This window comes from Strix uralensis, chromosome 3 (genome assembly GCF_047716275.1).
Source record: "Strix uralensis isolate ZFMK-TIS-50842 chromosome 3, bStrUra1, whole genome shotgun sequence".
Taxonomy (NCBI): domain Eukaryota; kingdom Metazoa; phylum Chordata; class Aves; order Strigiformes; family Strigidae; genus Strix; species Strix uralensis.
This window is the reverse complement of record NC_133974.1, coordinates 47,900,682-47,926,090: the sequence shown is the minus strand read 5'-3', so window position 1 is coordinate 47,926,090 and position 25,409 is coordinate 47,900,682. Positions and strand designations below refer to the sequence as shown.

Here is a 25,409-nt window from a genome sequence, read left to right as displayed (position 1 = left end):
TAAATATATAAAACACCTTTTTATGAAGAAACACAAGGACCAATTTTAAGGGTAGTTCACCAAACACTTTGAGGTCAATGGAAGATATCTGTGGTTTTTTACACTGAGCCTGGCTTAAATTACTCTCTGTATAATGCTTACCATGGGAACAGTAACAGCAGTCATCCTAATGCTGGTAAATGCTCCCAGAGGATCATCTCTGTCCATGTAAATTGGAATGGCACCAAGGAAGTTGTAACTTGACCCTAGAACCTGCTGTCCCCCTTAGGTGTTAGATCAGCTGACACCTGGAAAGAATATCTAGCCTTACCTCCACTACAGCTGTGGGAACCCCACAACACTTGAGAGCCCAAGCAAAAGGCAGTTTCACCACTGATACTGAAAAAAGCCATCTGATAGTAGGATTTGTAAAAAATCCAGATACTTGAATACAAATCACACAAGAGACATCACCCATGTATATACACATATGTAGATATAAAACTGCAAATATTTAATGTATATGAACAAAACTATTAACCTCACTTAAACTTACGCTGCAATTGCATTTCAACAGCTATCTGGGTAAATATGATCCTTAAATTGTTTCATATTAATTACTTTTTAATCATTCAATGCACAGTTCTAATTCCATTCTGACAAAACAGTATATACTGTCTTAGTACACAGCTGCTATTTAACAACCCCTGTATTTCAGCTGATAATTCATAATTCATATCACATGATACGAACACAGTGAGTCATATACAAAGTTGAGTAGGAAAAACTATTAGCAGAAACAAATCTGAGCTATAATTATAATTAAGAATAGTTAACTTGAAGTAAACAGAAAGAAGACCTGAATTAGTTTTTAAACAGGCTGAGAAAAGAAAGATCCTTCAAGCAAAACTGTTATCCAAGACTTCTGTACCCAAACACTCTCAAACACAGTCCTGAAAATAAACTCTATACCTCAGTTCTCTGTGTACTATGAAAACTGAACAAAATGCAAAGTTATAGATATATCCAAATATCCAAATTTTAATCTAGAAATTATCAAAATCGTTTTCTTGGAAGAGGGAGTACAGCAGAGTAAAAGACTACTTTTCTAGAAGGCTAAGTATTCAGTTTTGCCCCGTATCTGATAACAAATAGGGTTTTTTACATTTAAAATTATTTTACATATCTGAATAAAAATGCATATATCTTCAAGATACCATTTTTTCTGTTGTTAATTCATCCCTTTATTTCTATTTCATATTACACTATTAATTCAGACAAGCAAGAGTCCAATCTCTTATTGTTTGCTTCTTTGCTCTTTATCCCTTGCCTGGAGTGCAACTGAAAAGTAACAAGAAGAAAACCACTTATTATAGTTAGGTAGCTCACTGGCGCACTAGTTATAACTGTCAGAAATAGGAAAATGAATGATTAGCAGGTTGAACTGCCCTCTGGGATTCTATCAACTGCATCAGAACTTCCCTCCCTTTCTTCAGTCTATAGTACTGCCTGTAAACGACTTATAAAGTCATGGGGAAGATCTGTCTCTTACTCATTGGAGATCTGTTCCTTATTTTCTCTTTTTGGTTTTAGAACTATTTCTTTTTGTCTAATCTTTAAATGTTATGAAATAAAGAAACTAACACTAGTCAAAAACGGTGTGCTACTATCTAAACAAAAGTTGAACAATCCTTGATGCTGAGCATCATAAGAACAGGAACTACAGATAACAGTACACTTCTTTATGTATTTTGTCCATTATGTAGTCTAGGCTGTGTATAAGAAAGAATCTACTCATATTTGCTTGGAGATTTCTAAAGTGGCAGAAGATAACACAGCCCCAGTCAGTAAATGAAAGGAATTGGTTGGGATAAACCTACTGCAAAATACAAATATAAAGGCTGGATTTGTTTATGAAAGAAAGAATATTACTATTCTGAAGATGGGGGGTTTTACCTATAAAAATTAGTTATTTTAATTATTGTTATTGCTATTGTTGCCATTAATAAGCTATAATTTCATATGCATATTTCTTGGCAAAGAATGGAGAAAAGCTATGTCATGCATCTGGAAGACTGGCTCTTAAATTTCTGGGATTTCTGTAGATTATATCTTCACATCTGGTATGAGTCTGAGCATATCATAACTTTCACTCCTAGTCAGATTAAGCAGTGTTGGAATTATGCTGCACGGTATATCCTTTTGAACAATTTGATTTTTTCTGTGATTCCCTAAAGAATTTTTCATGTCCTCTGGTAAAGTAGTTTAATCTTATCTTTTCATATGTATATATTTCTTGGAAGTACGTTAGAAGACAAAAATGTCACCTGTTTTATATCTAACAGGTTCCGCTTTACGCTGCCATCAGTTAAGAGATACTGAATCTTGATGAATTACTTCATAAAGGTTTTGGGGAACTGCATTATACAGGTTTGACATTTTTCAACTAATAGCAGTGTAAGCCACAAAACAATGCCAAAATGCAGAAATACACTCAAACTCATACTCCATCACTTTAATGAATGCATATTCATAAATGTCTCTCTTGAGAAATTAACCATTTGGAATCAATCTCTCAGAATTATGTGTAAAAATGACACTTGAGCAATTTATTAAATAGTTTTGTGAGGCTATCATTTTCAAAGCTCTTAGTTAACTGCTTATTTTACTCTGAATAGGCTAAGACCTGAGCTCTCCACCAACATTCAACAGGAAAGCATGAGAAATGCTAGGTAACTATAAACAAAAGATTAAAATGCATGGATGTCTTACATGGTAGACTAAATGGATGTAATTATCACAGGATTATACAAAGATAAGGCATTCAAAATCACCACCTGTCCACTTGCTGAAGAAAAGCAAATGAGAGCTGTGTAAGTGGGAAAACTGTGGTCTGTCCTCCAATGAACATTTCTAACAAAATCTAGGGTTCAGTTTTAAGCCATTTGGGATGATGGTTGTATTAAATTCACCCATTCTCCTAAGAAAAAATAGTGTATTTATTTATTGCATATTCCACATGAGTAGATACTTGTTTAAGTATTATATACAGGTTTCTTTAGTATAGAAGTTTAACAACTATTGCTGTCAAACTGACCCATACGTAATAGTTACACAAAAAATTTAAAAAGTACTACTAAAAAAAATAGACAGGAAAACGTAATATAAAAATCACTCATGGAACAAAGCCGATGGAATACTATCTGCATCATGGAAGTGTCCCATAAAAATAGTAGCATAGGAATACCTCCTTCCTGCAATGGGAAAAGGATAATTTGTGGTGTGGAGAGGGGTGATGTTTGTTGTTTTTGTTTTCAGAGCAGATTATCTGTTTTGTCTGGGTACCTATAGTTTTGTTAAGAGAAGTTTTTTGCTACTGACACAGTTTAGGCTCCAGGATGAATATTCCTACTGCATATACTTTGTTATGGATTGTTGCTGCAGCCACCAGACCACAGAATTAATGTCAACTCAGTTGTAGGAGAAAGGAAACACCAGCAGGAATGTACAGGAGCATAGAAATTATTGCTCTAGGTTCTCTCTGGGTGGTTCAATTATACCTGAGTAAGAATTTCAATTACACTTACTACAAACTACAGGTATTGTACAGAGACAAGGATTGTACATGTATATATCCTGAACCTTCTGGTTTTATGCTATTGGAATTGTTCACATTGTTTTGTTCAATTCAATTCAACTACAGAAGTTGTAGAAATTATTAGCAATGATGTTGTTATCATACCAAACTCATCTTGCCTTAATTTTACTAGTAGTGGTGTTCACAATGTCTCATAGTTTTGTTCACAATGAAAAAAAATAATTCAATTGCAGTGCAGTTCATGTAGCTACTCCTAGTTAAGCCGAGAACACATTCGGTAGCTTTGTTCTGGCCCAACTATGTTTATTCACCTGGGGTGATCTAATCTAAAGCTGCTATGAATGGCAATGATTCCTTCCAGTTTTGAGAAGCAGAAAGAAAGTGAAAAGGGCCATAATTAATTCTTCTATTATTAAGTCAAGTAACAATCAATATCAGCAATGCATGATCACTAGATCTCTTGAGAAAACTGAAAAAACAAATCACTTCTAGTTCATGCTCTTAAGAATCCTGCTTAATCGTATCTTAACACTCATTCAGCCAGAAAATTCCCTGCAGTCTTAGGCAATGCAGGATTTCTCTTCTCCTTTATCTGTATCTGATAACATCAGTAAAATGAAGCAGCTCAAGAAATATTGCCTATTCTTTTCAACTTTGCCTGAGCAATCATTGTCTACCTACATGAAACAGAACTAGTGTTTCATATTTTACAATTGAACAAGAGGATGTTGGCAACTAGAGAAATATATGTATTCAAATACTTGTTTAAAAAATTTTTACTGTGACTCTATACTTTAAAACTTCAAACAAAACATTTTCTTTTCATTATAAACAAGGAAGTGTTCAGAATTATAAAAAGGATTACTATATTGTCACAAATATTTCTCAAAAGATTCAACTTGATTTTTAGTCTTAGAGCATAGATTAGCCACAAAAATGAAAACAGACAGTAAGGGGGATATGAAGGCTAAGGAGATTGATTATATTTCTTTCTTACTCATTTTCAAATGCAAAATATTCCTGCTTTAGAAATTTGAAGAAAAAGAACAAAAATAAAATATTGTTGCTTTGTTTTCAATGCATTACTTAAAGAGCAGACCTTCCTGAACACACTTATTATGTAATGTACTTCCAACATACTGCACTAACTTAATCTTCAGGTCATATTCTCCCTGTAGAAATACACATGTAATTCGTTTTGGTTTATCCTTCCAAGAAAACCCTCAAACTTTCATTAAGCAATAAATAGAAAATAAAATCATTAACTAAGGAGAAACTGACACTACTTTATCCATGCTTCTTTGATTAAGGACTGACAGAATGGACCCAAATCTTACTATAGCTCACTTGTATATAACACTACAATTCATCCATCCAAGTTTAAATTGCTTTATATTATGAATGAATAATTTTGCTCTGCTATAAAGCAGGTTCTTACACATACGTCCTTGATGGCAGAGTGGCTTTAAATTTGAGAATGAAGCAGGAAAAAGTTAATGCAAAAGAACAGTATTGTTTTCTATAAATGAAGCAGTCATAACACATTAGGCAATTCAGCAAAACTATTTTCACCTGACCACAAACTCTCTTTTCTTGCTGTTCTTTAAAACAAAACCAAAAACCAGTGGTTAAACTATTGTACTGATCTTTTTTGACCTGAAAAAAGATGTTTGAATTTTAATCAACTGAAAAAAAAAAATAAAAATAATGTAAAGAACTAAACACTCCAGTAGATTTTCTTGGATTAATTGGGTGAAAATGCAAACAGTATTATTGTAAGCATCAAACAACTAAGCCACATTTTGACTTTATGAAGTCTTCTCAATCAAAGGAAAAGATGTCACTAACAATTTAACTAAACATATTTGCTTTTATGCCACCATTTAGTATAATGTAAGACTGTATGAGACATAGCAAATTCATATCTGAATTGCCCCTAGAATATTTTAAATTTATAGGCACTAACTTTTACTGAATCTACGTAGTCAAAGATAATATATGGATAAATATATGTTTAATTTACACAAAATTACTAGTTAGCATATAAGATATACACTATCACATTAACTTTTATGATTAGCTATCTGCACCAATTATTTTATGCGCATTTTTATGCCTTTTTAAAACTGAATGTCAAAATTACATACAATATATAAAAGTAGAATAATATTTGTTTGTGTGGTTTTTAATAATGACAGCACAGTAAACAGTAAACAGGTAGAGGCACTTTCAAAGATACCTATGAACAAGTTTTTCTGATCTTTGGACTTAAAAAAAAGTGACATTTATTATTATAGAAAAAACTGCTCAAACATCAGCAGTTATTCAACATGTCTGAAAAAAACCCTTTACCTAAATTGAAATTTACCTGTACATCATTAAGAATCAAATTTTGGTTTTAATTTTCTTTCTTTCTTTTTTCACAGTCGTGTCTTCAACTGCCAAATGCATTAACCAAAATATTTATGATTCTCGAAGTTTCTTTTTCACAGGAGTGAAAGCCTACCTGTTTACCACTCTGTCTGTCATGATTTATAAATTATTTTAATCAACAACAGTTTTCAGTCTCAATACATGCCATTTAACCTAATTGACTGCTAGACATAAATTTGCAAACCAGGAATTATTAACAGGGAAGTAGGGAAAAACTTACCTAATTGTCACTTACTACAATAAAATAAATATTCAGGTGCATATTCTGAACCAACTTAGATGACAGTTGCAGCTTTTGTTTCATAATGGTCATGATGCCGGTAACATTCATAAAGGCCCAAATTCAAGGCCATGTTTTTCACCATTGCTTCAAATACTAACTCAATATATTAACTCAGGAGAACTTTTACCCTGTATGTGTTCACCTCATTGAATTGTCATTTTCTTCTACTTAGCTGCATTCCATGTTATCTTTGCTGTTTTACAAGTTCAAATGGACCTTAGCTAATGTCCACAGAGGTTGCTGGAAATATTTTCCACAATATTTGGTGGACACTGAAATACACCTACAGTCTGTAGTAATATTTCCCAAATCTATGAATTAAACTGTTGATTGATGCACAAAGAATTTACACAACAGACAGTGTTAACAGGTTAATGAAATGCATAGAACATGAAATAAAGTGACATTACATGACACCATCTATGAGGTAGATTTATTATTCCACTAAAATTGTCATAATCATAGGAATGTTATTTTTAATGGAGCATAGTAAATATTAACATAAGAAAATCATGATGACTGCTATTGCCCACACTGATTAATTTTTTTTTTTTTTCCTCAACTCTACTGCTCTCTGGACTGGGGAAAACATAATGAAAGTTTCTACAAAACGATATTCTGTTTCTGACTAGTATTAATACTAGCATTTCATATGAAGCTGCAAAAAAATTGAAAGTTGAAAACTACAACAAAATTGAAAACTGCCAACACACTACAGGGAAAGTTCTTTATAACCTCCACCAGTTACTTTACACATGAAGATACATTTGCATTTTGAATCATTATAGCTTTATTACAAAGTACTCATTTTTTATTTTAGTCTGAGACAAGTTCCAGAGGTTAATTATCAATTTACAGAAAAAATGAATTAAATTCTCTTTTCTGTTTAAAATCTGTTACTTCCAATTTGATTTAACGTTCCTTCCTTTTCTGCATTCTGAAAAAGGGTAAATAGGAAAGTATGATTTATCTTCTCCACATAATTCTCTCTTTGTTATAATTTCATCATTTCTCGTTGTATGGTCCTGTACTGAATAGTTTTACTGTTTTAAAAAGGATTTTTTTACATAATACAATTTGCATTATTTTAGGTCAAACTAAGAAATGGTTAGAGTTTTTAACTGTAATAAAATTGCAAACATTTGAACTACAGTAGTTGTCTTTCTCTCATGTGTCAACAACAACAAAAAAAATTACTGTATATTATGAAGAGTTTTCTCTTTAAAAAATGCCATACCTATGAATAGTAAACACTTTGACATACTGAAACCATGAGACATTACTCTCATTTCTAAAAAATAAAATACATCTATTATTTCCTAATTTTTAAATTGCTTTAATATAAAAAAATATTGCAAAGCACACTGTTTATGTCTGTCCACAGAAGAATCTATTATGTCCATTTTATTCAATTTTTTCTTGAATTAAGAATGACTCATTAAGTAACCCTAAAATGATAAGAAAAACAATACAATTGTCCTAAGTTTAATATATAAATGAATATATGAAACAACTTTCCTCCCTCCTACTGTATTCATTGATCTGGTCATTCAGGTAGACTGTCAAATCTACTGAAGAGTAATTTTAGCATGAATTCTCTTATATAACTCCCAAAACACACCTTCAAGAAGGTTTTACTAAATCCTAGAAACTGAAGTCCTGATTTGGAACTCAGAAGTTCTCAAAAAAAATCAGCAAATTTGTGTCTGCTGATATAATATTCAAAGAATATGTTCAGTGCACAGAAGCAAAATGTTAGTGATATCTTAGTTCAACAGTTTAAAATAACATATGTGGATATTTACCCCATGCTCTATCACATTATAAAAAAAAAATAAAAATAAAAAAGAAGACTGTCATGCTTCAGGAAAAAAATCATATATTTTACACAAGAAATAACAAAAATATATAAACTTTACTGATCAATACAATTCACCTCATTTTGTCTGGAAAATGTTAGTGCTTGTATTTCTAGTGGTCTATAGCTTAAAACCCCCTGTAAAATTACTTCACCAGGTTTTGTAGTGTTCCTGAACTGAAACAAATTTCGGCAGGGGTGGACTGAATTCTCAAAAACTAGCTTACCAAAATATGTGTCAAGCTGACAGATCTTCAAAAAATACTTTTAGTCTGTCTTACTACCTCAGGAAATCTCAATATCCTATGTATAAAATAGGAGTTGCACAGGCATTGCATTAATTTGTCATTTAATTGTTTTTTTAATAAAAACACATACCAACCACTTTATCTGTAAGATTACTTTTAAGTCTTAAACATTATGATATCATATCTGGTATTTGTCTATATCTCCAAATATATATTATTAGAAAAAGTGGTCAGCAATTGTTTGATATAGTTTAATACAACACCATGTAACACTGTATTGGCCTTTGCAAAGTTGCTTATACTGTTTATTGCTGTTAAAGTTTTAGAGCTGAATGACTGGCATGTTTGCAATCATGAGGGACTCATATGCACTGCTGATTTGAAGATCTTGTTATCTTGACCAAAACAATTTTTTTACAATTACTATTCTATATCTATAGTAAATTAGTAATATACAACGATACTCCATTCCTTATTAGTAACATAAAGTAATAATCAGTATGTCTCTTTAAAAGAATAAAACACAGTGTAAGAAAGAAGTGCACATGAGAAATTCAAATGCTCCCTCTTTTAAAAGTGAAGAACTTATTTGACTTCCTCAATACATTCAAGAGTTTGTCACAAGTTTGAGGGAAGGAGTACTGCAAAGGACTTCCTAAAGGCACATGATGAAGTGTGAAATCATATTTTTCAATACGCAAATATATGGACTTCTTAAAAAACTGTAGGGTGAGCTCATTCTAAGGTTGTACAACAAATTTGGCATTTCTATTCAAAATTGCAACAGCCTTCTTGACAGCTGATTAGTTTAACATTGAGCATCACAGCAAAGGAGTTATTTAGTTTAGAATTCATAATAATTCATTGTTGCCCTTCACCATACACTGTCACCCATCAGAATGACAAGAATAAAAAAATAATTACACTAGAGTCACTACTTAATAGAATATCTGTTAATAAATACACATTGGATGTGATTTTTACATACAGAATAAATCATTAAAATATTTCCAAGAGTAACATGATGTTTCTTTAAGTATTTAAAATTGTCAATATAGAACATCCTTTGAATAAAACCAGTAAATTACAAAATTTAACTGTGTGTAATATGGGATCATGTGGATTATTTTGGAGTATTTATTTATAGTGAGTATTGTTTGTACTTTATAGCACACTGATGTCAAAAAGTTTCATCATCACAAATCCAGACTTGGAGAATTTTTGGTTTGGGGGACTTTTTTCAAAATAAGAATCAAATCCTTTTTTTTTTTTTTTTACTATCTGTACATTAAAGACATCACCAAAATCCACAGAAAAAGACAAACTGAATTTTTCACCAAGCAATTTTTTTCCTGAGTAAACACAAAACTATGTCAGAACCTCTGTGCAATTCAACATGTTTTTTAAACATATTTTATTTTGGAAATGTTACTATTCTCATCAGTTTAAACGGAGCAATCACATGCTTAAAATTTAAGACAGCTTTGTAAAGCTTGATAAACTGGGATCTTCAATCTGATGTGAAACAAGCAAATAAATAGATAGAATGACTTAAAAGAAAATTCGTAATTGGATTTTTAAGGCACATAAGGTTGTCTTTTGCTAGCCTGTGACTCCTAATGGCCTTCTGAAGGGATAGAATAGCTTTCAGATTTGGGACTTTAATGACGATTTACCAAAATTCACTCCAAAACTAAGATGGTTCTTTTTTAAGTAGTCATAAATTAATTGTTTATGAATTTCTTTACATTATGGAAAAGAAGTAGATCTGTATTTAAAGTACTTGATTAAAGTCTTGTTAAAAATTTACTATAAATAGGAATCTATTTATATGAGCTTCTGTGGCTACATCCATATCAGTAAGGGAAGAGATGTACTCAGGTTTCAGCAATGGCATGTAATCATCTATACACTTTACTTGTTAGCACATTCCCATTCTCAGTTGTGGTTTATGCTACACTTGGATAATGCCCATATGTGATTCAGAGAGACAGGAAGTGCTAGTAAGCACTGTGGGTGAGATAACTGGGGTGATGGAGCGTTTAGTCATATGAAACACAGTCCACGCCATGTCATTTGTCCTCTGGGGCAGAAAGCAAGCCCTGGAACCCAGCCCTTGAAAAGTATATACATAGTCTTTGGGATCCACTGTGCTACTATCAAAATCAGTGAGAGATTTTACATTGGATTCTACAAGAACATGACAGGACAATCATTCATTGTCTTAATGAAGTTAACATTTGATTACAAAATGTTTTATCCCTTCTGATTATTCCATTATAATTATCAACTGTACCCATAATTGTACAAATATTTCAGTTACTGCTAATGTAACACACAGGCTTTCTTTAGGAAAGACCACGATTAAAGGAATTCAAACATGACTCTAAGTTTGCAAGTAACTTCATCTGACTACAAGGGTCTACCTCAGTACCTTGAGGTCTGTGCAAGCACAGGGACTCTGCTGAATTGCAGGTCCACATCCTGATGCTGGATAACTATTTGAAGCTTTTTCTTTACTTCCATAATCTAGAAACCGTTCTTTCACTTTCAAACGAAAAACTGGATATGAACTACTTATAAAGTTATCAGCTGGATACTAACTTACCACTGCTTCTTTCATTGATAGTACTGACAGTCAGGAACTCCCATCCTCACACACTTGCCACCCGTGCACCTTCTTCATATTGCTATCAGTGAGCTGGAATTCATCTCCCCAGTTTGATAAAACCTTGTCAAGGTACTGAGTATATCAGGTCTTGCCTCAGCTCAGAATTTCTTCCAGGCTATGTTTCCAAGTAACTGTGATTCTAGAAGTAGCATTTCAACAATGTAGGAACTAGATCCAAACTGATTCTAGAACATATGCAGTAACTCATTCTCTTCTATGGAAGTACACTATGGATACTCCTTTCTCTCTCTTTTTTTCTGAGGAAGGACAATTACACTAACTTTTTCATTACCAAGGACCACTAACTTGACTTCATTATATATTTAACCCTATCAGTTTTCTCAAATGTACTGCTTCTAGTACAATATGGCCTACCGGAATCTAATTTATTATCTTCCCTCTGACCAGACTGCCAGAATAAATGTTTGTGACTTCAAGAACATCAAAGAGATTCAGATGCCTAAACACCAGTGTCTCAGAATTTTCAGATTTCCTAAGATCTTCAATCTCTTCAGGGATCTGGTATATGTGATACAGGACCTACAGGCAAATTATGTTTCCATAAAGGCAATTAGTGCATGTTCCTGTCTCATGTATCTGCACAGCTTTCCATCAAGTTTCAGTAATTACAAACACATCCCTTTCAACAGTAATCTGAAATGTAACTGTTAAGATTTTCTTATTTGTTCCTCATATTTACTGTTCTCCCCCAAGAGAAAGACAAACTTGGAAGTGATTTTAGTGTCATTACTGTAGGCTAACCTGTGCAGTTATTCCACTAGTGTCATTTGAATCTCATCCAGACTTCATGAGAAAAACCTCAAGGCCAAAATCAATACCTGTCTTTCAAAATTCTTCTCAGAATTCACTTGCTTTATAACACAGACAGTAAACTGAAATGTGGTCCTGCCTAGGTAGCTGATGAACTATGACTGCTGAACTTGACTACTTAAGAAATGTACCCTTTCTTACCCTTATTTTTCACTTCATTTTTTTCACACCTCACAGAAATTTTCATCCTATTTAACTATTTAAACTATTTAACTATTCCTTCTGAACTGTGAAGTCTTTAAAACAAGCATTTGGTATTTGCTATGTCACAAGACATGATCCTGCTTGTCAATGCTCTCTAAAAGCTGTCCTGTGTTACAAGAAAGCCCAGTTAAGGTGTCCATACCACCCAGAAATCTCCACTGCCTTCACCTGCACAACACCATCATCTTCCTTGGTTTTGACATTTGTTTTTGCACAGGCACACATTACTATACAGTATGACAGTCACGATGATGAGAAAAGTGTTACGGACATTAGCAATCCCCATCAACATTTAAGCTGGAGGCAGAATTTGGCTTCTAGCAGTAGCAGAACAGAAAGATACGAGAAGCCTCTGGTATCCATCTACCTAGAAACTTTATCTAATTACAGTTACATTTGAAGCAAGGTGAAAATTCCTTTCATTCCAGTAAACGAAAGGCACGCTGACCAGGATTTTGACATGATTAACTACTCACTCTCCTCTAACATACCTGTTTATAAGAAGGGGAGAGCAAGAGAGAGAAAATAAAAGAGAGAAGTGTGTGGAAGATAAACATGAATAATTAAAAGCCTTTTTCAGATATTTTTGCAACTTGACTTAACTCTGCCATGCTCTGTGAGCACAGCAAAGCAGTGCAATGTACAAAATTCTGCTAACTGCTTCCATTTTTCTTCTGGACAGGGCTCATTGGTTACATTGTGTCAGCCACAAAACCAGAGAATTTTCTGAGCAGTGGAATTCTTTCACAGGAAGTTCTCTGAACCTGCATCATACTATAAACCTTTCTAACTTTCACTCCCAAAATATCTACTAAGAAAATTGCTCCAGAACATGAACTAATTTCTGTAGCACCTCTTAGCTGAAAACTGTCTTCTATCACTGGTGTTGGTGCTCTGGTACAGAAACACCATATCTCTACTTCTACAAAACAAATAAGTTGATAGCATCCCATTCCGTGTAAAGCTAAAGCTATTTCTCATGGGAAAGGACGAGAACTTCTTTAAAGATCTGGGACAATGGAAAGAAACTGTATAACCACCTTCTGCTATCTACCATCTCACTATTTACTCCATGAAAGGTTTTCCATGCAGCATTCCTGCTCCACATAGTTGAGGAAGGAAAGTGAAATGCAAAGAGGCAACAGCTCTGGGCAGTTTGCTGTCTTTAGTCTTGTGAAATTATATGAAGGAACCCATCAAGCTGAAGTAACACAGACTTCATGGTTCTCACAGCTAGAGGCTATCTGCTGTAATGTCTTTAGGCAAGTCCTAACTGGCAAATGCAGGTGCCACACACATCTAATGGCCACACAAAACAAAACAAAACAGTATAATGAGAGTGAAGTGCCAGAACAAGCCTATTTAAAGACAATTACTTATATTTAAACTCCTCTCTGATGTGCTATAAGAACAATGAATGATGAATGATGAACATTTATTTATTTTAAAGGCTTATTATTTTCTAATAAAATCAATTATATCCCTTAGCTGATGTGGGGTTTTTAACTATGGTGCTGAAAACTTTTAGTATTGTATAATTATTTCCCTGTAAGGATGACATCTTTGTTGCTAAAGACAGAACTTCTGATAATACTATAATAAAAAGGTGCTCACATTTGTTCTTAAGTCTGAAAACACATGATTAGATTTACACTAAACCAATTTAATCATCATTAGAATTAACACAGGGTGATTTCCACAGATAAAACAGAAGTGCTTGGAGAACACACTACTAATTTAGTTTCAACATCAAAAAAAACCTACCATACTTTTTTCAGACTGATTTCTGGTCAAGATCTGTTGGTGCTTAAATGACTCATAATCTGTAATGAGTTAGATATGGGAGGCTTCTATAAGCCAGGAAAACTTCTGGCTAACAGCTAAATCAGAAAGATAAGCGGGATATAAATAATTATCGTACTTCTGCCTATGGGAACTTGTAGGGAACAATCTTACTTTTCTCCAGTTATTGAATAACACTGAAAGTCAAGAAATATTCTCTATTTATTTCCTTATTTCTTCTAAAGATATGCTTCTGTTTTGAAGTACAACGTTTAACCACAACCCAAATCTAAAATTTTTTTCCTCCAAGGAAGAAAAGATCTATCTTTTGAAGAGGTAAGGTTCTGGTAAGTTTATTTTGGTTTGGGGTTTTGTTTTTCTGTTGTTTTTTATTTTCCTTTAATTTATCTCTATTTACATATTTTCAGACTGCAATGGATGATGATGATTGAGAGTCAGAGGAATGTAGGAAATCTGGTTTAAGGTAAATTTGCAAAAACTAAATGATTTCCAGTTCTGAAGTCAGGAACTGATACTTAATTTTAAAAAAAAAAAAAAAAACAAAAAAAAAAAACAAAACCAAACAAACAAAACCCACCAAAAAACCACAAAAACACAAAAAAAATCTATTTTAACAGACATTTATACCACTCCAAATAATTGGACATTTGACTATTCAGTTACAGACATCTAAAAGTAGCCTAAGATTGTATCTGTATTATTAACATTACACAACAAGAGAAGGTCTGTTTTAGAGAATAAAAGAGTAAAATCCATAAAATCCTGTCATTATCCAGGTTTTCCTACCCTTCAGATAATACTGAAACAAAAAATTTCAAAGGAGAACTCTGAAATACTATCCTAAAGAAACTGCTCTTCCTCTGAACATGGGGAGCTAGGATTTTCTGCAAGGTTAATAACCATCATATCATATCAGCTTTGCTTCCAATGGCTTATGTCTCCCTCTTCATTTAGATGATATAAAGAAATTCATTGCATATGGGTCCACATATTTAACAAACAAATAATGTTCATTTTCATATCTTGGCTCATTTAACATAAAAATTACCTTTCAGTCCATACAGCCATTTTTGCTTAATATTATTATAAGTTTCTGGGCCCTCCAGAAGCAGGGTAAATAGAAATCATGACTGCTAATGTTCCATTTTCCATCCTATCACTATAATCCCTACATTTGTCTTGAGAAAACCTTTCACTGTTAAGTCAAGGTGTCCCAGGCAGGATGCATGTGTGAAATGACTTCAATAAATAAAATGTCTCCCATATCAGCTTTTATGTTTTGATTTTTGGGAAAAAACCCACAACAGCTCAGCTGCTGATTGAACTCATTTTCTGATATATCAGGCAATTTGCAAATTCAGCCACTGATGTTAATGGAAAAGGAGTCAATCAGTTAACTTGCACATTTTCAAATTACCACTTGTATTCAATTATTAACAAAATCTTTTGACAGCACTGTGGTACCTTCTTGGAATCTTACTGACTTTATTCCCATTCTACTAGATTCTTGTAGTTTTGTTCTTTAGATTGGAGGACTACATAGTATTGCACATCTCATGAGAAAACCACTGCTATGTGTTATGGTGAGAGTTACAATTTCCTTCTCCCCATTAATTCTATACATGTCAGAGTAAAATGCATGAGGGAAAAAAAAAAAAAAAAAAAGCAAATAAGCTTCCTTTCTGCTTCCTCCAAAACCACAAGAGACACTGGTCTTTCTCAAAAGCATCATTTTAGCTTGAAAACACTCAGATTTGTCTGAAGAGGAACGCTTCTCTTTAGTCACATTGAACATTATTCCATGTTATGATTTGCTAAATAAATATATTAAAGTGCCAAGTTTAGACTTGCATCTTCTTTCCTTTTCTTGTCACATACTGGGGAAAAAAAATGTTTTGACAAAACAGAATGAAATGATCCAATATCAGAAAAGAATGTTCAGCACTTTTTCTGAAGAATCTCAATTTTTTTTAAGCAAACTACTTCATACAAGCAATCCAATAGTTTTCTCATGTACTATATGTGCTGGTAATTAGCAAGGGCTGTTAAAAGGATGAAACACTGCATATGTTACCACAGTGTGAAGATCTTTCAAAACTAGATTAAATTGTCCCTTAGACTATTTTTTAACTTTCTCAGCCAGGACTATGAGATTATTTGTTAATGGATGGTAACACAGTACATAGACTAACAAACCACTGTCCATGGTAGACACGAAACATTATTTTGTGTGATGTTATAGAGCTCTTGACAAAAAAGTCTTCAGATATTGACTCAACTATAGAAATTGTTTACCCAAGGCATATGAAGACATGAAATGAGGTTGATGAGATCTACCTTGCTTGTAGTTAAACCCAATTAGATAAAGACAAATGCAAATTTCGTATGAGAAATGTCACTCTTTTGACTTCTGAGATACTTTTAAAAGCAAATTTCATAGTATGTATTTTTACAATATTTTTAACTACAGTGTGCAAAATAATCACAGAAAACGGGGCATATAAACTCAAAAATGAATATATGAGCTAGGATTACATGTCTGTGAAAGAAATGGCAATACACATGGCATAATAACTTCCAGCATCACCCAGCTTGTTCTAGAGATGAAGGGAACACAAATACAATTATTAAACTGTCACAGACTGAAATAATTATTTAGATAAACAGTGAATGGCATTCAGGCAGATGTCTAACAATGAAATGTGTGAAACAGAATGAATCAAACAGAACAATTCGAGTCAGTCAAAACTCAAAATGGAAGGCCAAAGAGTAAACTCATTATTTCAGAAGCCATTCACCAACAAAAACTTAGGAGATTTTACTAGTAAAGAAGGTTTATACATCTGAATCCTCTCTAAGAGCTTTAGCGAACAGCCTTTGGATCCTAAGATACAAGGTATTGTTAAGATTCAAAAGGATATATAATATCCTGGTATATTTGGGCAGTGAAATATTCAATGTAATATGTAAATGAGAAACTTAAAACAAGAGAAATCATGATATGAAAGATAGCTCAACAAGAGTTTTGATACAATTTTCCATAAATACTCCTCACACTATAAAAGCTGTTACATCAAAATGGAGAGTAAATATATGTTTATAAATATGTAACACCTGAATGTAACAAGGCTTAAAAAGTAAAGTCAGAACAAGTACAGACAAAATCAGCTGCCCGCCTAATGAGAGAATGACCTATGTATAGCTATCTAAAATTTAATTCCTGTCTTTTGACACAGGTGCTTATGTAAATGAGAATAAAGAGATTGAATTACTGGTAGTAAGAAACACCAAATTCCTTAAGGATGAACAGAATTATGATTCAGACACTCACAATACCTAGGTTCTTGGATAATTAGCGATGAATTGAAGAACCTTGTGATGGCTTTAAGAATCATGAGAAAAATATTAACAGAAAGGATGGAAAGTTTTAGACCATCTTCAATTTTACACAGCATAGGGATACGACTATACTTTTCACATTAAAAAAAAAAAAAAAAAAAAGGATAGTGTGATTTTCTGATTAGGTTAATCTACAAAGTAACAAGAATTAACATAAAACATACTGGCGGAACAAGTACTACAAACAGGTGCACAAACAGATGCATATTACAAGGTGTCTTCCTTACGTCAGAAGTCACCACACCTACTTCTTCTTTTCCTAAGAAGGCTCCACATAAATCTTAACTCTGCAGAAGACAAAGTCTGGCTAGACCTACACACACACACACACACACAAATAAATCAATTTCTTGACAGAAGAATCCAGAATTGACCAGGTGTGTTGAAGTGAGCACAGTTTTCTCCTTCAAAGTGCACATGGAGATTTAGCCAGTGGGAGCTACTATATCTTCTGTTGGACTGCTAAGGCAGGTGAATTATGAGTTCCTCAGCCACCCTCAGATAAAACATTCCAGTTGTTTTTCTGGCAGTAGTTTCTTCTCACATCTGACACATTGTAAGTAATAATCAGGGATGTCAGACTGATCTACCACCAATATAACAAGGCTTTAGAGTACTGGTTTTCCCCTGAAAATCTAAAGAGGTTATTAATGTTAAAAAGAGTAAAAAGTAAGAATTTTTCTCTTACTGTAATCTCTAACAATATTCTAATAGAGGTTATGTAGATGCTGTGTTTGTATGTAGACTTGGAGACCTCTTGATACTCTTGTCTCTCCTTGAACAACTGAAGAGACTGAGAGCATTTAGAAGTGATTCAAGAGAATCCTGAGAGGTTAGGATGAGGAGTCTACACCAAGTTGTTTATTTATATATTAGAGATTCTATAAACTGACACTGAACCCAGATATATCTCTTGTGGAGGAGGTCAGAGAGATCAAAGCACCTTTCTGAGTGTCAAGATGCAAAGCGAGAGATTGCTGCTTATTGCTATACAGTGTATTTCTTTTAGTCATATATCCTAATCCACAACATTAGACTTTATAGCACTGATTACAATCTCTATCATAACTTCCGAAAATAACTACTCAACTTAGATGATGACACTAAAAAAGCATTACAACTCCAGTGTTTCACATTTTTGGTACAGAAAAAAGATGGAACATAAGATCTGTGTGCTGACCACAGGAAATTAAACACAAATACTATTACAGATTATGCAGATTTATGCTAATATTAATGGCATACGGCACAGTAAACTCCCATTGTGTTTAATAAATTTAAAGCTGTCAAACACATTTTGTGAAAAGTGATACTCAGAAATATCTGAGCATATTTGAATTATCATGTGTGTCCTGGTTTTGACCAGGATGGAGTATTTCATACCATGTGGTATCATGCCCAGGGATATAGGGGGGCGGGCTCTCTCGGGTGGGCGCGGGATTTTCGGGTCCGGCCAGGGTGTGTGTTGCTGTGGGGGGCGGCCTCTGTGCTCGATCGCCACTGCTGCATTTTACCCGTTTCTTTTTTGGACTCACTATTGTTACTGTTGTTCTCTTGTTATATTTAGTAAATTCTTTCTTTTTATTCAACCTACAAATTCTCTTCTTTTTGTCCCTCCCCTATTTCACCAGAGAGGGGGGGTGGGGAGGTGAACAGCTGGCCACGTGGCGTCTGGCTGCCGGCTGAGTTCAAACCTCCACAATGTGCAAGTCTTTCTTACATTTCCAGTGACTGCTGTCCAGACAAGATGAGTGTATAATTTCATTGCTATAACATATAGCAGGATAGACTAAGTGAAAAACATGTGCTTAATTTGTTCAGGAGTGCAAAAATTAAGATATAATTGAGGTATCTTCTTCATATTAACCTTAGTTATTGAAATTCTATTTAAATGATAAAAATCTAAAATTAAAACTTTCCAGGTCTGATGTAAAGGAGAGGAAATTTAGTTCAGAAAGTAAGCTTTTTAGAACATTCTCACATAATAATAGGATTTCTTTGTATAGCTACACAAACTTAACAGTTAATAAAAAGTTAGAAAAGCCATTGCAGAGAAAGAAAAATTCTTGTCATGCAGTCTGCCTGGTTAATCTGACAAAAAATCCCAGTGTTTCAGAGGCTGGCACAGTTGATTTCTGCTCACAATAAAGATGATCTCGCGTTAACAAGGATTTGCTTGTCAACCAGAATAATTATATTAAAAGAAGCAGACTCTACTGAATCTTTTGGAAGCAATCACCTAAGGGTCATAAACTGCAACTTGGTTTAACAGAAATAAAAATCTCTGACTTTGAAATAATTGTTATAGAAGAGTTTTGGAAAGTGTGTAAATTTTGGCATGCTTTTATCCTTGTCTATCTACACGGTAATTTGCAGTCAAGTGACAATATCCCTACTTGCATTACAACTGAGGCAAAACTAAATTTTTGCATTACAGCCGAGGGGAAAAAAATAAACCAAAACCAACCAAAACCAACAACATACACACACACACACACACACACCCCGTATGATAGTAAAAGAAGCATATTTTAGGGTTGCCATCTGGATTACCCTATTGGATGATGAATTCATTCCTGAGAACACCTAATAACATATGCTGTAGCTCTCTAGGGAGACCTCAGGAGATAAAAGTCTCATAGGAAGAATGCTTGTTAAGAATAAAGGGCAGATATGTTAACTTCCTACTTGAATAAATATCAACATAGTAATTTAGTAACCAGAGCTCCATAGTAACTGGAAAAGTAGTTCCCTCTCATTCTGCCCTTAATTCTTTTCCATCAAGGTAGTTTTCAAGGAGTAGTTTGAAAATCAATCAGACAAGTCCATGGACAGAAATCAGCTGATCAAGAAATATGAAATAAAAATGAAGACTGATGAGATTTAAAAGGATATGCATGCACTCCAGAGAGAGATAATAGGCATCTGTTCAAGTCTGAAGCAGCAGGCTATTCCTAAGCTTCTTTACAGAGAAAAGATTAAGATAAATGTGTGAAGACATTTTTAAAACTCTTGTCTTCTTTTATTATGTTTTATTCCAGCTGGTAAGAGAAAAATATACTTTGGTGATGAGGCAGTGTTCATTGTGCTTTTATCACTACTTACAAGGAAATGGAAAAATAGTTGATACTAAATGCTTTGACAACTGAAACCAGCACAAGGGCTTGACTTACGAGAAGTAGGATAGCATAATTCTGCTGAAGGGAGGAAAAGCAGGAAGTCCTACCATACAGAATGTGGTATAAGTAAAGGTGAATCAAGCCCTTCAAAATGATGATCCATGATTCAGTATTAGCAATTAGGCCAGTGAGCACAGTTTAATGCATATTTACACAATATTCACTGATACTCCAGACATCTCAGTATAAGAAGCATAAGAGCTCATTAGTGGACCTTTTTATCCAGGTAGTTTATCAGCTTCACTTCTGATCCATAAAAGTAAAGCATCACACTAAGGCAGGTAGATGTCTTCAAGTTATGAAGGTAGGCCACTTAAAAGTAAACTGCATTATGACTGACAGACATATTCACAGCAAACAGACCTTACTACACAGAGAAATACTTCAGTATGCGACGAATAACTTGAAAGACAGTAAATCGGGTTGAAAATCATTGGATAAAAATATTTAAGGAGTTTAGCCTTGAATCTGTTTTCAGAAAAGATTCATGAAGATATGGATTTTTAAAATCATAAATAAGGGACTGAAAAATATAATAAATCATGAGGAAAGCCAGCTGAAGATTAATTTTGAAAGTCATGAATTGAAGACCTATGTAAATTAAACATATTTAGCATTTTTTAAAGAATGAAACTGATTTTCTTCATATTGCCCATGTAGAAGAGGAAATATCCTCCAGTTATCAACATATCAGATTTTGCAGAGACCAAAAATAGGAAACAGCTGTTTCATATACATAGACAGAAAAGAAGGGACAATATGTGTCTATGAAGTTGGTATACAACACTGTAAGAAATCAGCATGTTTCTTGGAAGTGAAACAATGGTTTGCAGCAAGAGACAGGAATTAAATGAAATTCCACTAATAAAGATTTTTCATTATACAGATCAGAAAATGTTGTGTACTTGACAGAACTCCAAAAAGGAGTTGGTGCACTTTAATCCATTCTTCTTTTTCCTTCTAATCACATGTAAACTCTGAATTTAACTGGGATTCTAAATCAAAGAAACAAGCAAAGGAAGAGGCATAAAGGGCAGCTATTGTAATTGAAATGCAACAAGATGTCAGATGATACAAGACACTGCTAGCAGAGACACAAAGAGACTGCTAGCTAGGATCAGAAACAAACTTATTACTGTTGCCACAAGAGGAAAAAAGTGCTATATGACTTTCTCAGTTCACAGAAAAGTAATAGGCTTAATGTCAAGCACATTGGGTTTATCTATCTGTCATCAGCCTGTACAACAAAGAAAGGAACTTTTGGAGACTAACTACCATAGCCACTTAGATTCAACAATCACAACAAACAAGATTAAGACGTTATATATATGGAGAGGTTATATATATGGTTATATATATATATGTTAAGAGGTCATATATATGGAGAAATCAAAGCCTACTATAATTCCCCATAAAGAATGACAATTAAAGAAAACACTATGTATAACACACATATATGTTCATCTTATCCACAATGAAAAATCTGTAATGCCCACATAAATAGATGATTCATCATTTTTCAGGGGACTACAAGAGGAAAATCACATAGAAAAGCCCTCCAGCTAACAAATAAAACTCTCTCCTAATCTTTTGTCTTGCTGAGTATGCAAATATTCCAGCTCTTTATGACTGGTTCTCAAATTGGAAGGAAATTCCAACTCTCTTTCAAATAAAGGAAAATATTAATAAAGATTTATATTATATTTTTCCCCATTTATGGTTAATATGTTACTCTGTGAAAGTCTTTTCAAAAATTCTCTCTTAAAGGTTCTTGAACCTTTTACTAATTTCCTCATCTTTCCCTAAATATGACCATACCACTAATTAATGTGTGAAATCCAAGTACCACAACAGAACTGTACTTTCTATTTTCAATATACCAAGCTCTTACATTCCAACACTGCTTGGAGGACATGGTAAAACAATAAAGTCATGAAACATCTGACACAAAAATGGGAGGTTTAAATCTAAATCTAAATATTCTACATTGAATACTCTGATGAGCTGTAATTACAAATCATATCATAAAAGACATACTAAGTACTGCTCCAAACATAGATACACCTTATTATGAAACACATAGTAATTATTATGAAAGACTGGTACTTAGACATTCATTATGGAAGGATTATTATGAAACAGAAATCTTCTTAATAAGACACTCCAGGTGGAACCTATTAATTTAGTGGCATAGAGGCCAACAGTTTCACACCAGGACTGAAGAATACATTATCATCTGTGCAATACCTAATTTATAATGTGTACTGGAAATATATAGTCAGCACTATGTTACAAAGTCCTCTTCACTACCATACTTCAGTTAGCAGTATCTCCCTTTACATGACAGATACATTTTGTGAATTATATTCTCAAAAGGTTCTTTTACTTTTTAATAATGTTCTTTTCTCTCTTTATTATTCAGCAGGAGATTATATTTATAATTTAAACCTGTTTCCCTATATGAATTCTAGTGTTAAAAAATGCTATCACATACTATTAAGTCATTCTGCATTATGAATAAAATCTGTAGATTGTCTTACATAATCCTAGATCCTTTATTTCTAAATGTGTTATCAATATTTGATTGTACAAGTTAAGAGGTATTGAAAATCTCTAGATCTGAAGGCTGATATAAACAGGCATAAAAAAGATATTTTACACAACTCTACAAAAAAACCAAACTCTTCTGATCACTATAAAACTTTTTTCATATTGCTTTACAAGGAAGATAATCCTTTCAAGTATGTAAGGAATTTATGGTGCTGGTCACAAAAACAGACATGAAAAAAAAGTTCAGCAATACTGGTCTACTATGTGGCACTTCTATTTCAAAATAAACATTCTTTCCCCTTCTGCTAGTGAGATCAAGTGACTGAGTAGCTTAATAAAAAAAAAAAAAAAAAAAAAAAAAGACTTCAAGAAAATGTATCTTTCTTACAAAATATGACAAGACACATTTTCAAAGCATAAGTAGGAACTCAGTCATACAGCTACTAACATTACTGCGAGCTGCCTGTCAAAAGTACTGTGCATCATGCTGGAAATGTCCTTCAGTGATAACAACCGGGTTAAAACTTTTGGACATACACATAAATATTTTACATGAGGTGTCTCACAAGATAACATTTGTGATTTATGCTCAACTGTTTTCAGAAGCATCTGTATCACAGGAACACTTTAGAAATGAGTTTACTCTCTGGTTATATAGTCCACTAAAATCTACTGTTCTTTCAAGAAAAGTTCAACATAAGTGGCTCTATAAAGCAGTCTTTTAAAGAAGGCACACAAGCGAAGACATTCATTACAGAATATGTTTCATTGTTATCTATATTATTTCAATACTCCATGTACTTTATGTACAGGTGATCTTGCTAAATTACTTTTAAACCAGTTTCTAAAAATATTGCCTTTCCCCTTAGTAGAGGAATGATACAACTTCTCCAAAATGAAGCAGATAGTATCAAAGAAAGATGGAGAACCCTGATATCAACTATCAGCACAATAGAAAAGAAAAATATGAAGATTCTACTGTGTACCACAGAATGAAATCATAAAAGTCTTGGGGATGAAGTGAGATTACATTATCAAGCCAAACATTAAAAAAAATCTTATTAAAGCAATAAAAGCCAATATAGTTTATATGTATTTCATTAAAAAAATATTTAAAAGTGACTACTAGGAGGGATCTGCAAAACAGATTACATTTACACCTCTGGAAATCGCTGATTTACTGTTCTGAATTTATTTTTGCTGTCACAGCAAAAGTCAAAGTTAGAACATGTAAGACTCTATTTCTGTTACTATCTAGAGTCAGTCCTAATTACTTAACAAGGAAAAGGTAAATATAATGGGAATTTTTGTCAAAAAATACTTTCCTGCTTGTCTATGTTGAAGAGAACAGATAAAAAAGTAAGCCCTATATGACAAATCCATTTAGAATTTACCAACTGTTGTATTGAGTTCCTTAACTCTGAAAGCTCAGCTAAACATGCTTCCAAATACATTCCAATCTGGGACTGTAAATTATATGAGGTATCTCAGAGATTTTACCTAGCACAAAATTAAAAAGTAAATATTGTTACACGACTTCTAAGATACTAATCTACATAAAGTAACTTGTTTTGTAACAGGCAGAGGCCCCATTTGGACATCTAGGATTAACATGGGCAGCTAAGTACTCAATTTGAGATTAACCATTATAGCATAAAATGAGATCAGGATAGCAAAACAAAATATGTCAATCCCTGTCTTTCTAATCACATCATAGTTGGGAAAATACATTTTGTAAACTTTCTAGTGTCTCTAAATTTGTAAATAAAAGGAGAAAGCTAGCTAGCATACTCAAGACTTAGTGACATAACAAACTGGAGACTTAGTATGGCACTGGAGAAAATTAATAGTGAGAATCCTCATCATTAATTATTCTTCTGTACATCATGAAGTTAAAATATAAGAGTATGAAAGTAAGAAAGTTTTTGTGACTTTTGACAATTATTAGTAAGAAAAAGATTATAACAATTGCCAAAAAAATCACAAAAGTTGGCATGTTACCTGGCTATGACAAAGAGCACACAACTGACACCCAAGTAAGCCAGCAGAATATACATCCAGATATCAGGGGAGAGAGGATTCAGGAAGGAGAAGACGCCGGGGTTTGTACCATTGGGCTTGCGGTACAAAATACTTATTCCAAGAGTCATAAAGGGCTTGGAAAAGTCGATGACCTTCTCTCGAACATAGGTAATTGCCAATGGTGCAACTGCAAGGTCAGCTTTCTGTTAACAGAAATACAAAAAGAGAAACAGGCCATAAGTCAGAAGAAAGAGGTTGAAGCAGACAGAATAGGCAAAACACAAACTTTACATGGAGGAGGTTTGTTCTTGTACTAGGTAGGTTAAAACTCTCTTCTCCAAGTAAACATGT

General features: G+C 33.4%; 1 protein-coding gene across 6 annotated transcripts in view; it reads right to left on the bottom strand.

Annotated features, from left to right (window-relative positions):
- Positions 1-25,409, bottom strand: part of GRIK2 (glutamate ionotropic receptor kainate type subunit 2) — a 445,887-nt gene that overhangs the window by 128,278 nt on the left and 292,200 nt on the right. For all 6 annotated transcript variants that reach the window (XM_074862173.1, XM_074862175.1, XM_074862179.1 and 3 more), the window contains one exon: positions 25,038-25,261. In XM_074862173.1, coding sequence (XP_074718274.1) covers positions 25,038-25,261 — 224 coding nt within the window. The remainder of the gene's footprint in view (positions 1-25,037; positions 25,262-25,409) is intronic.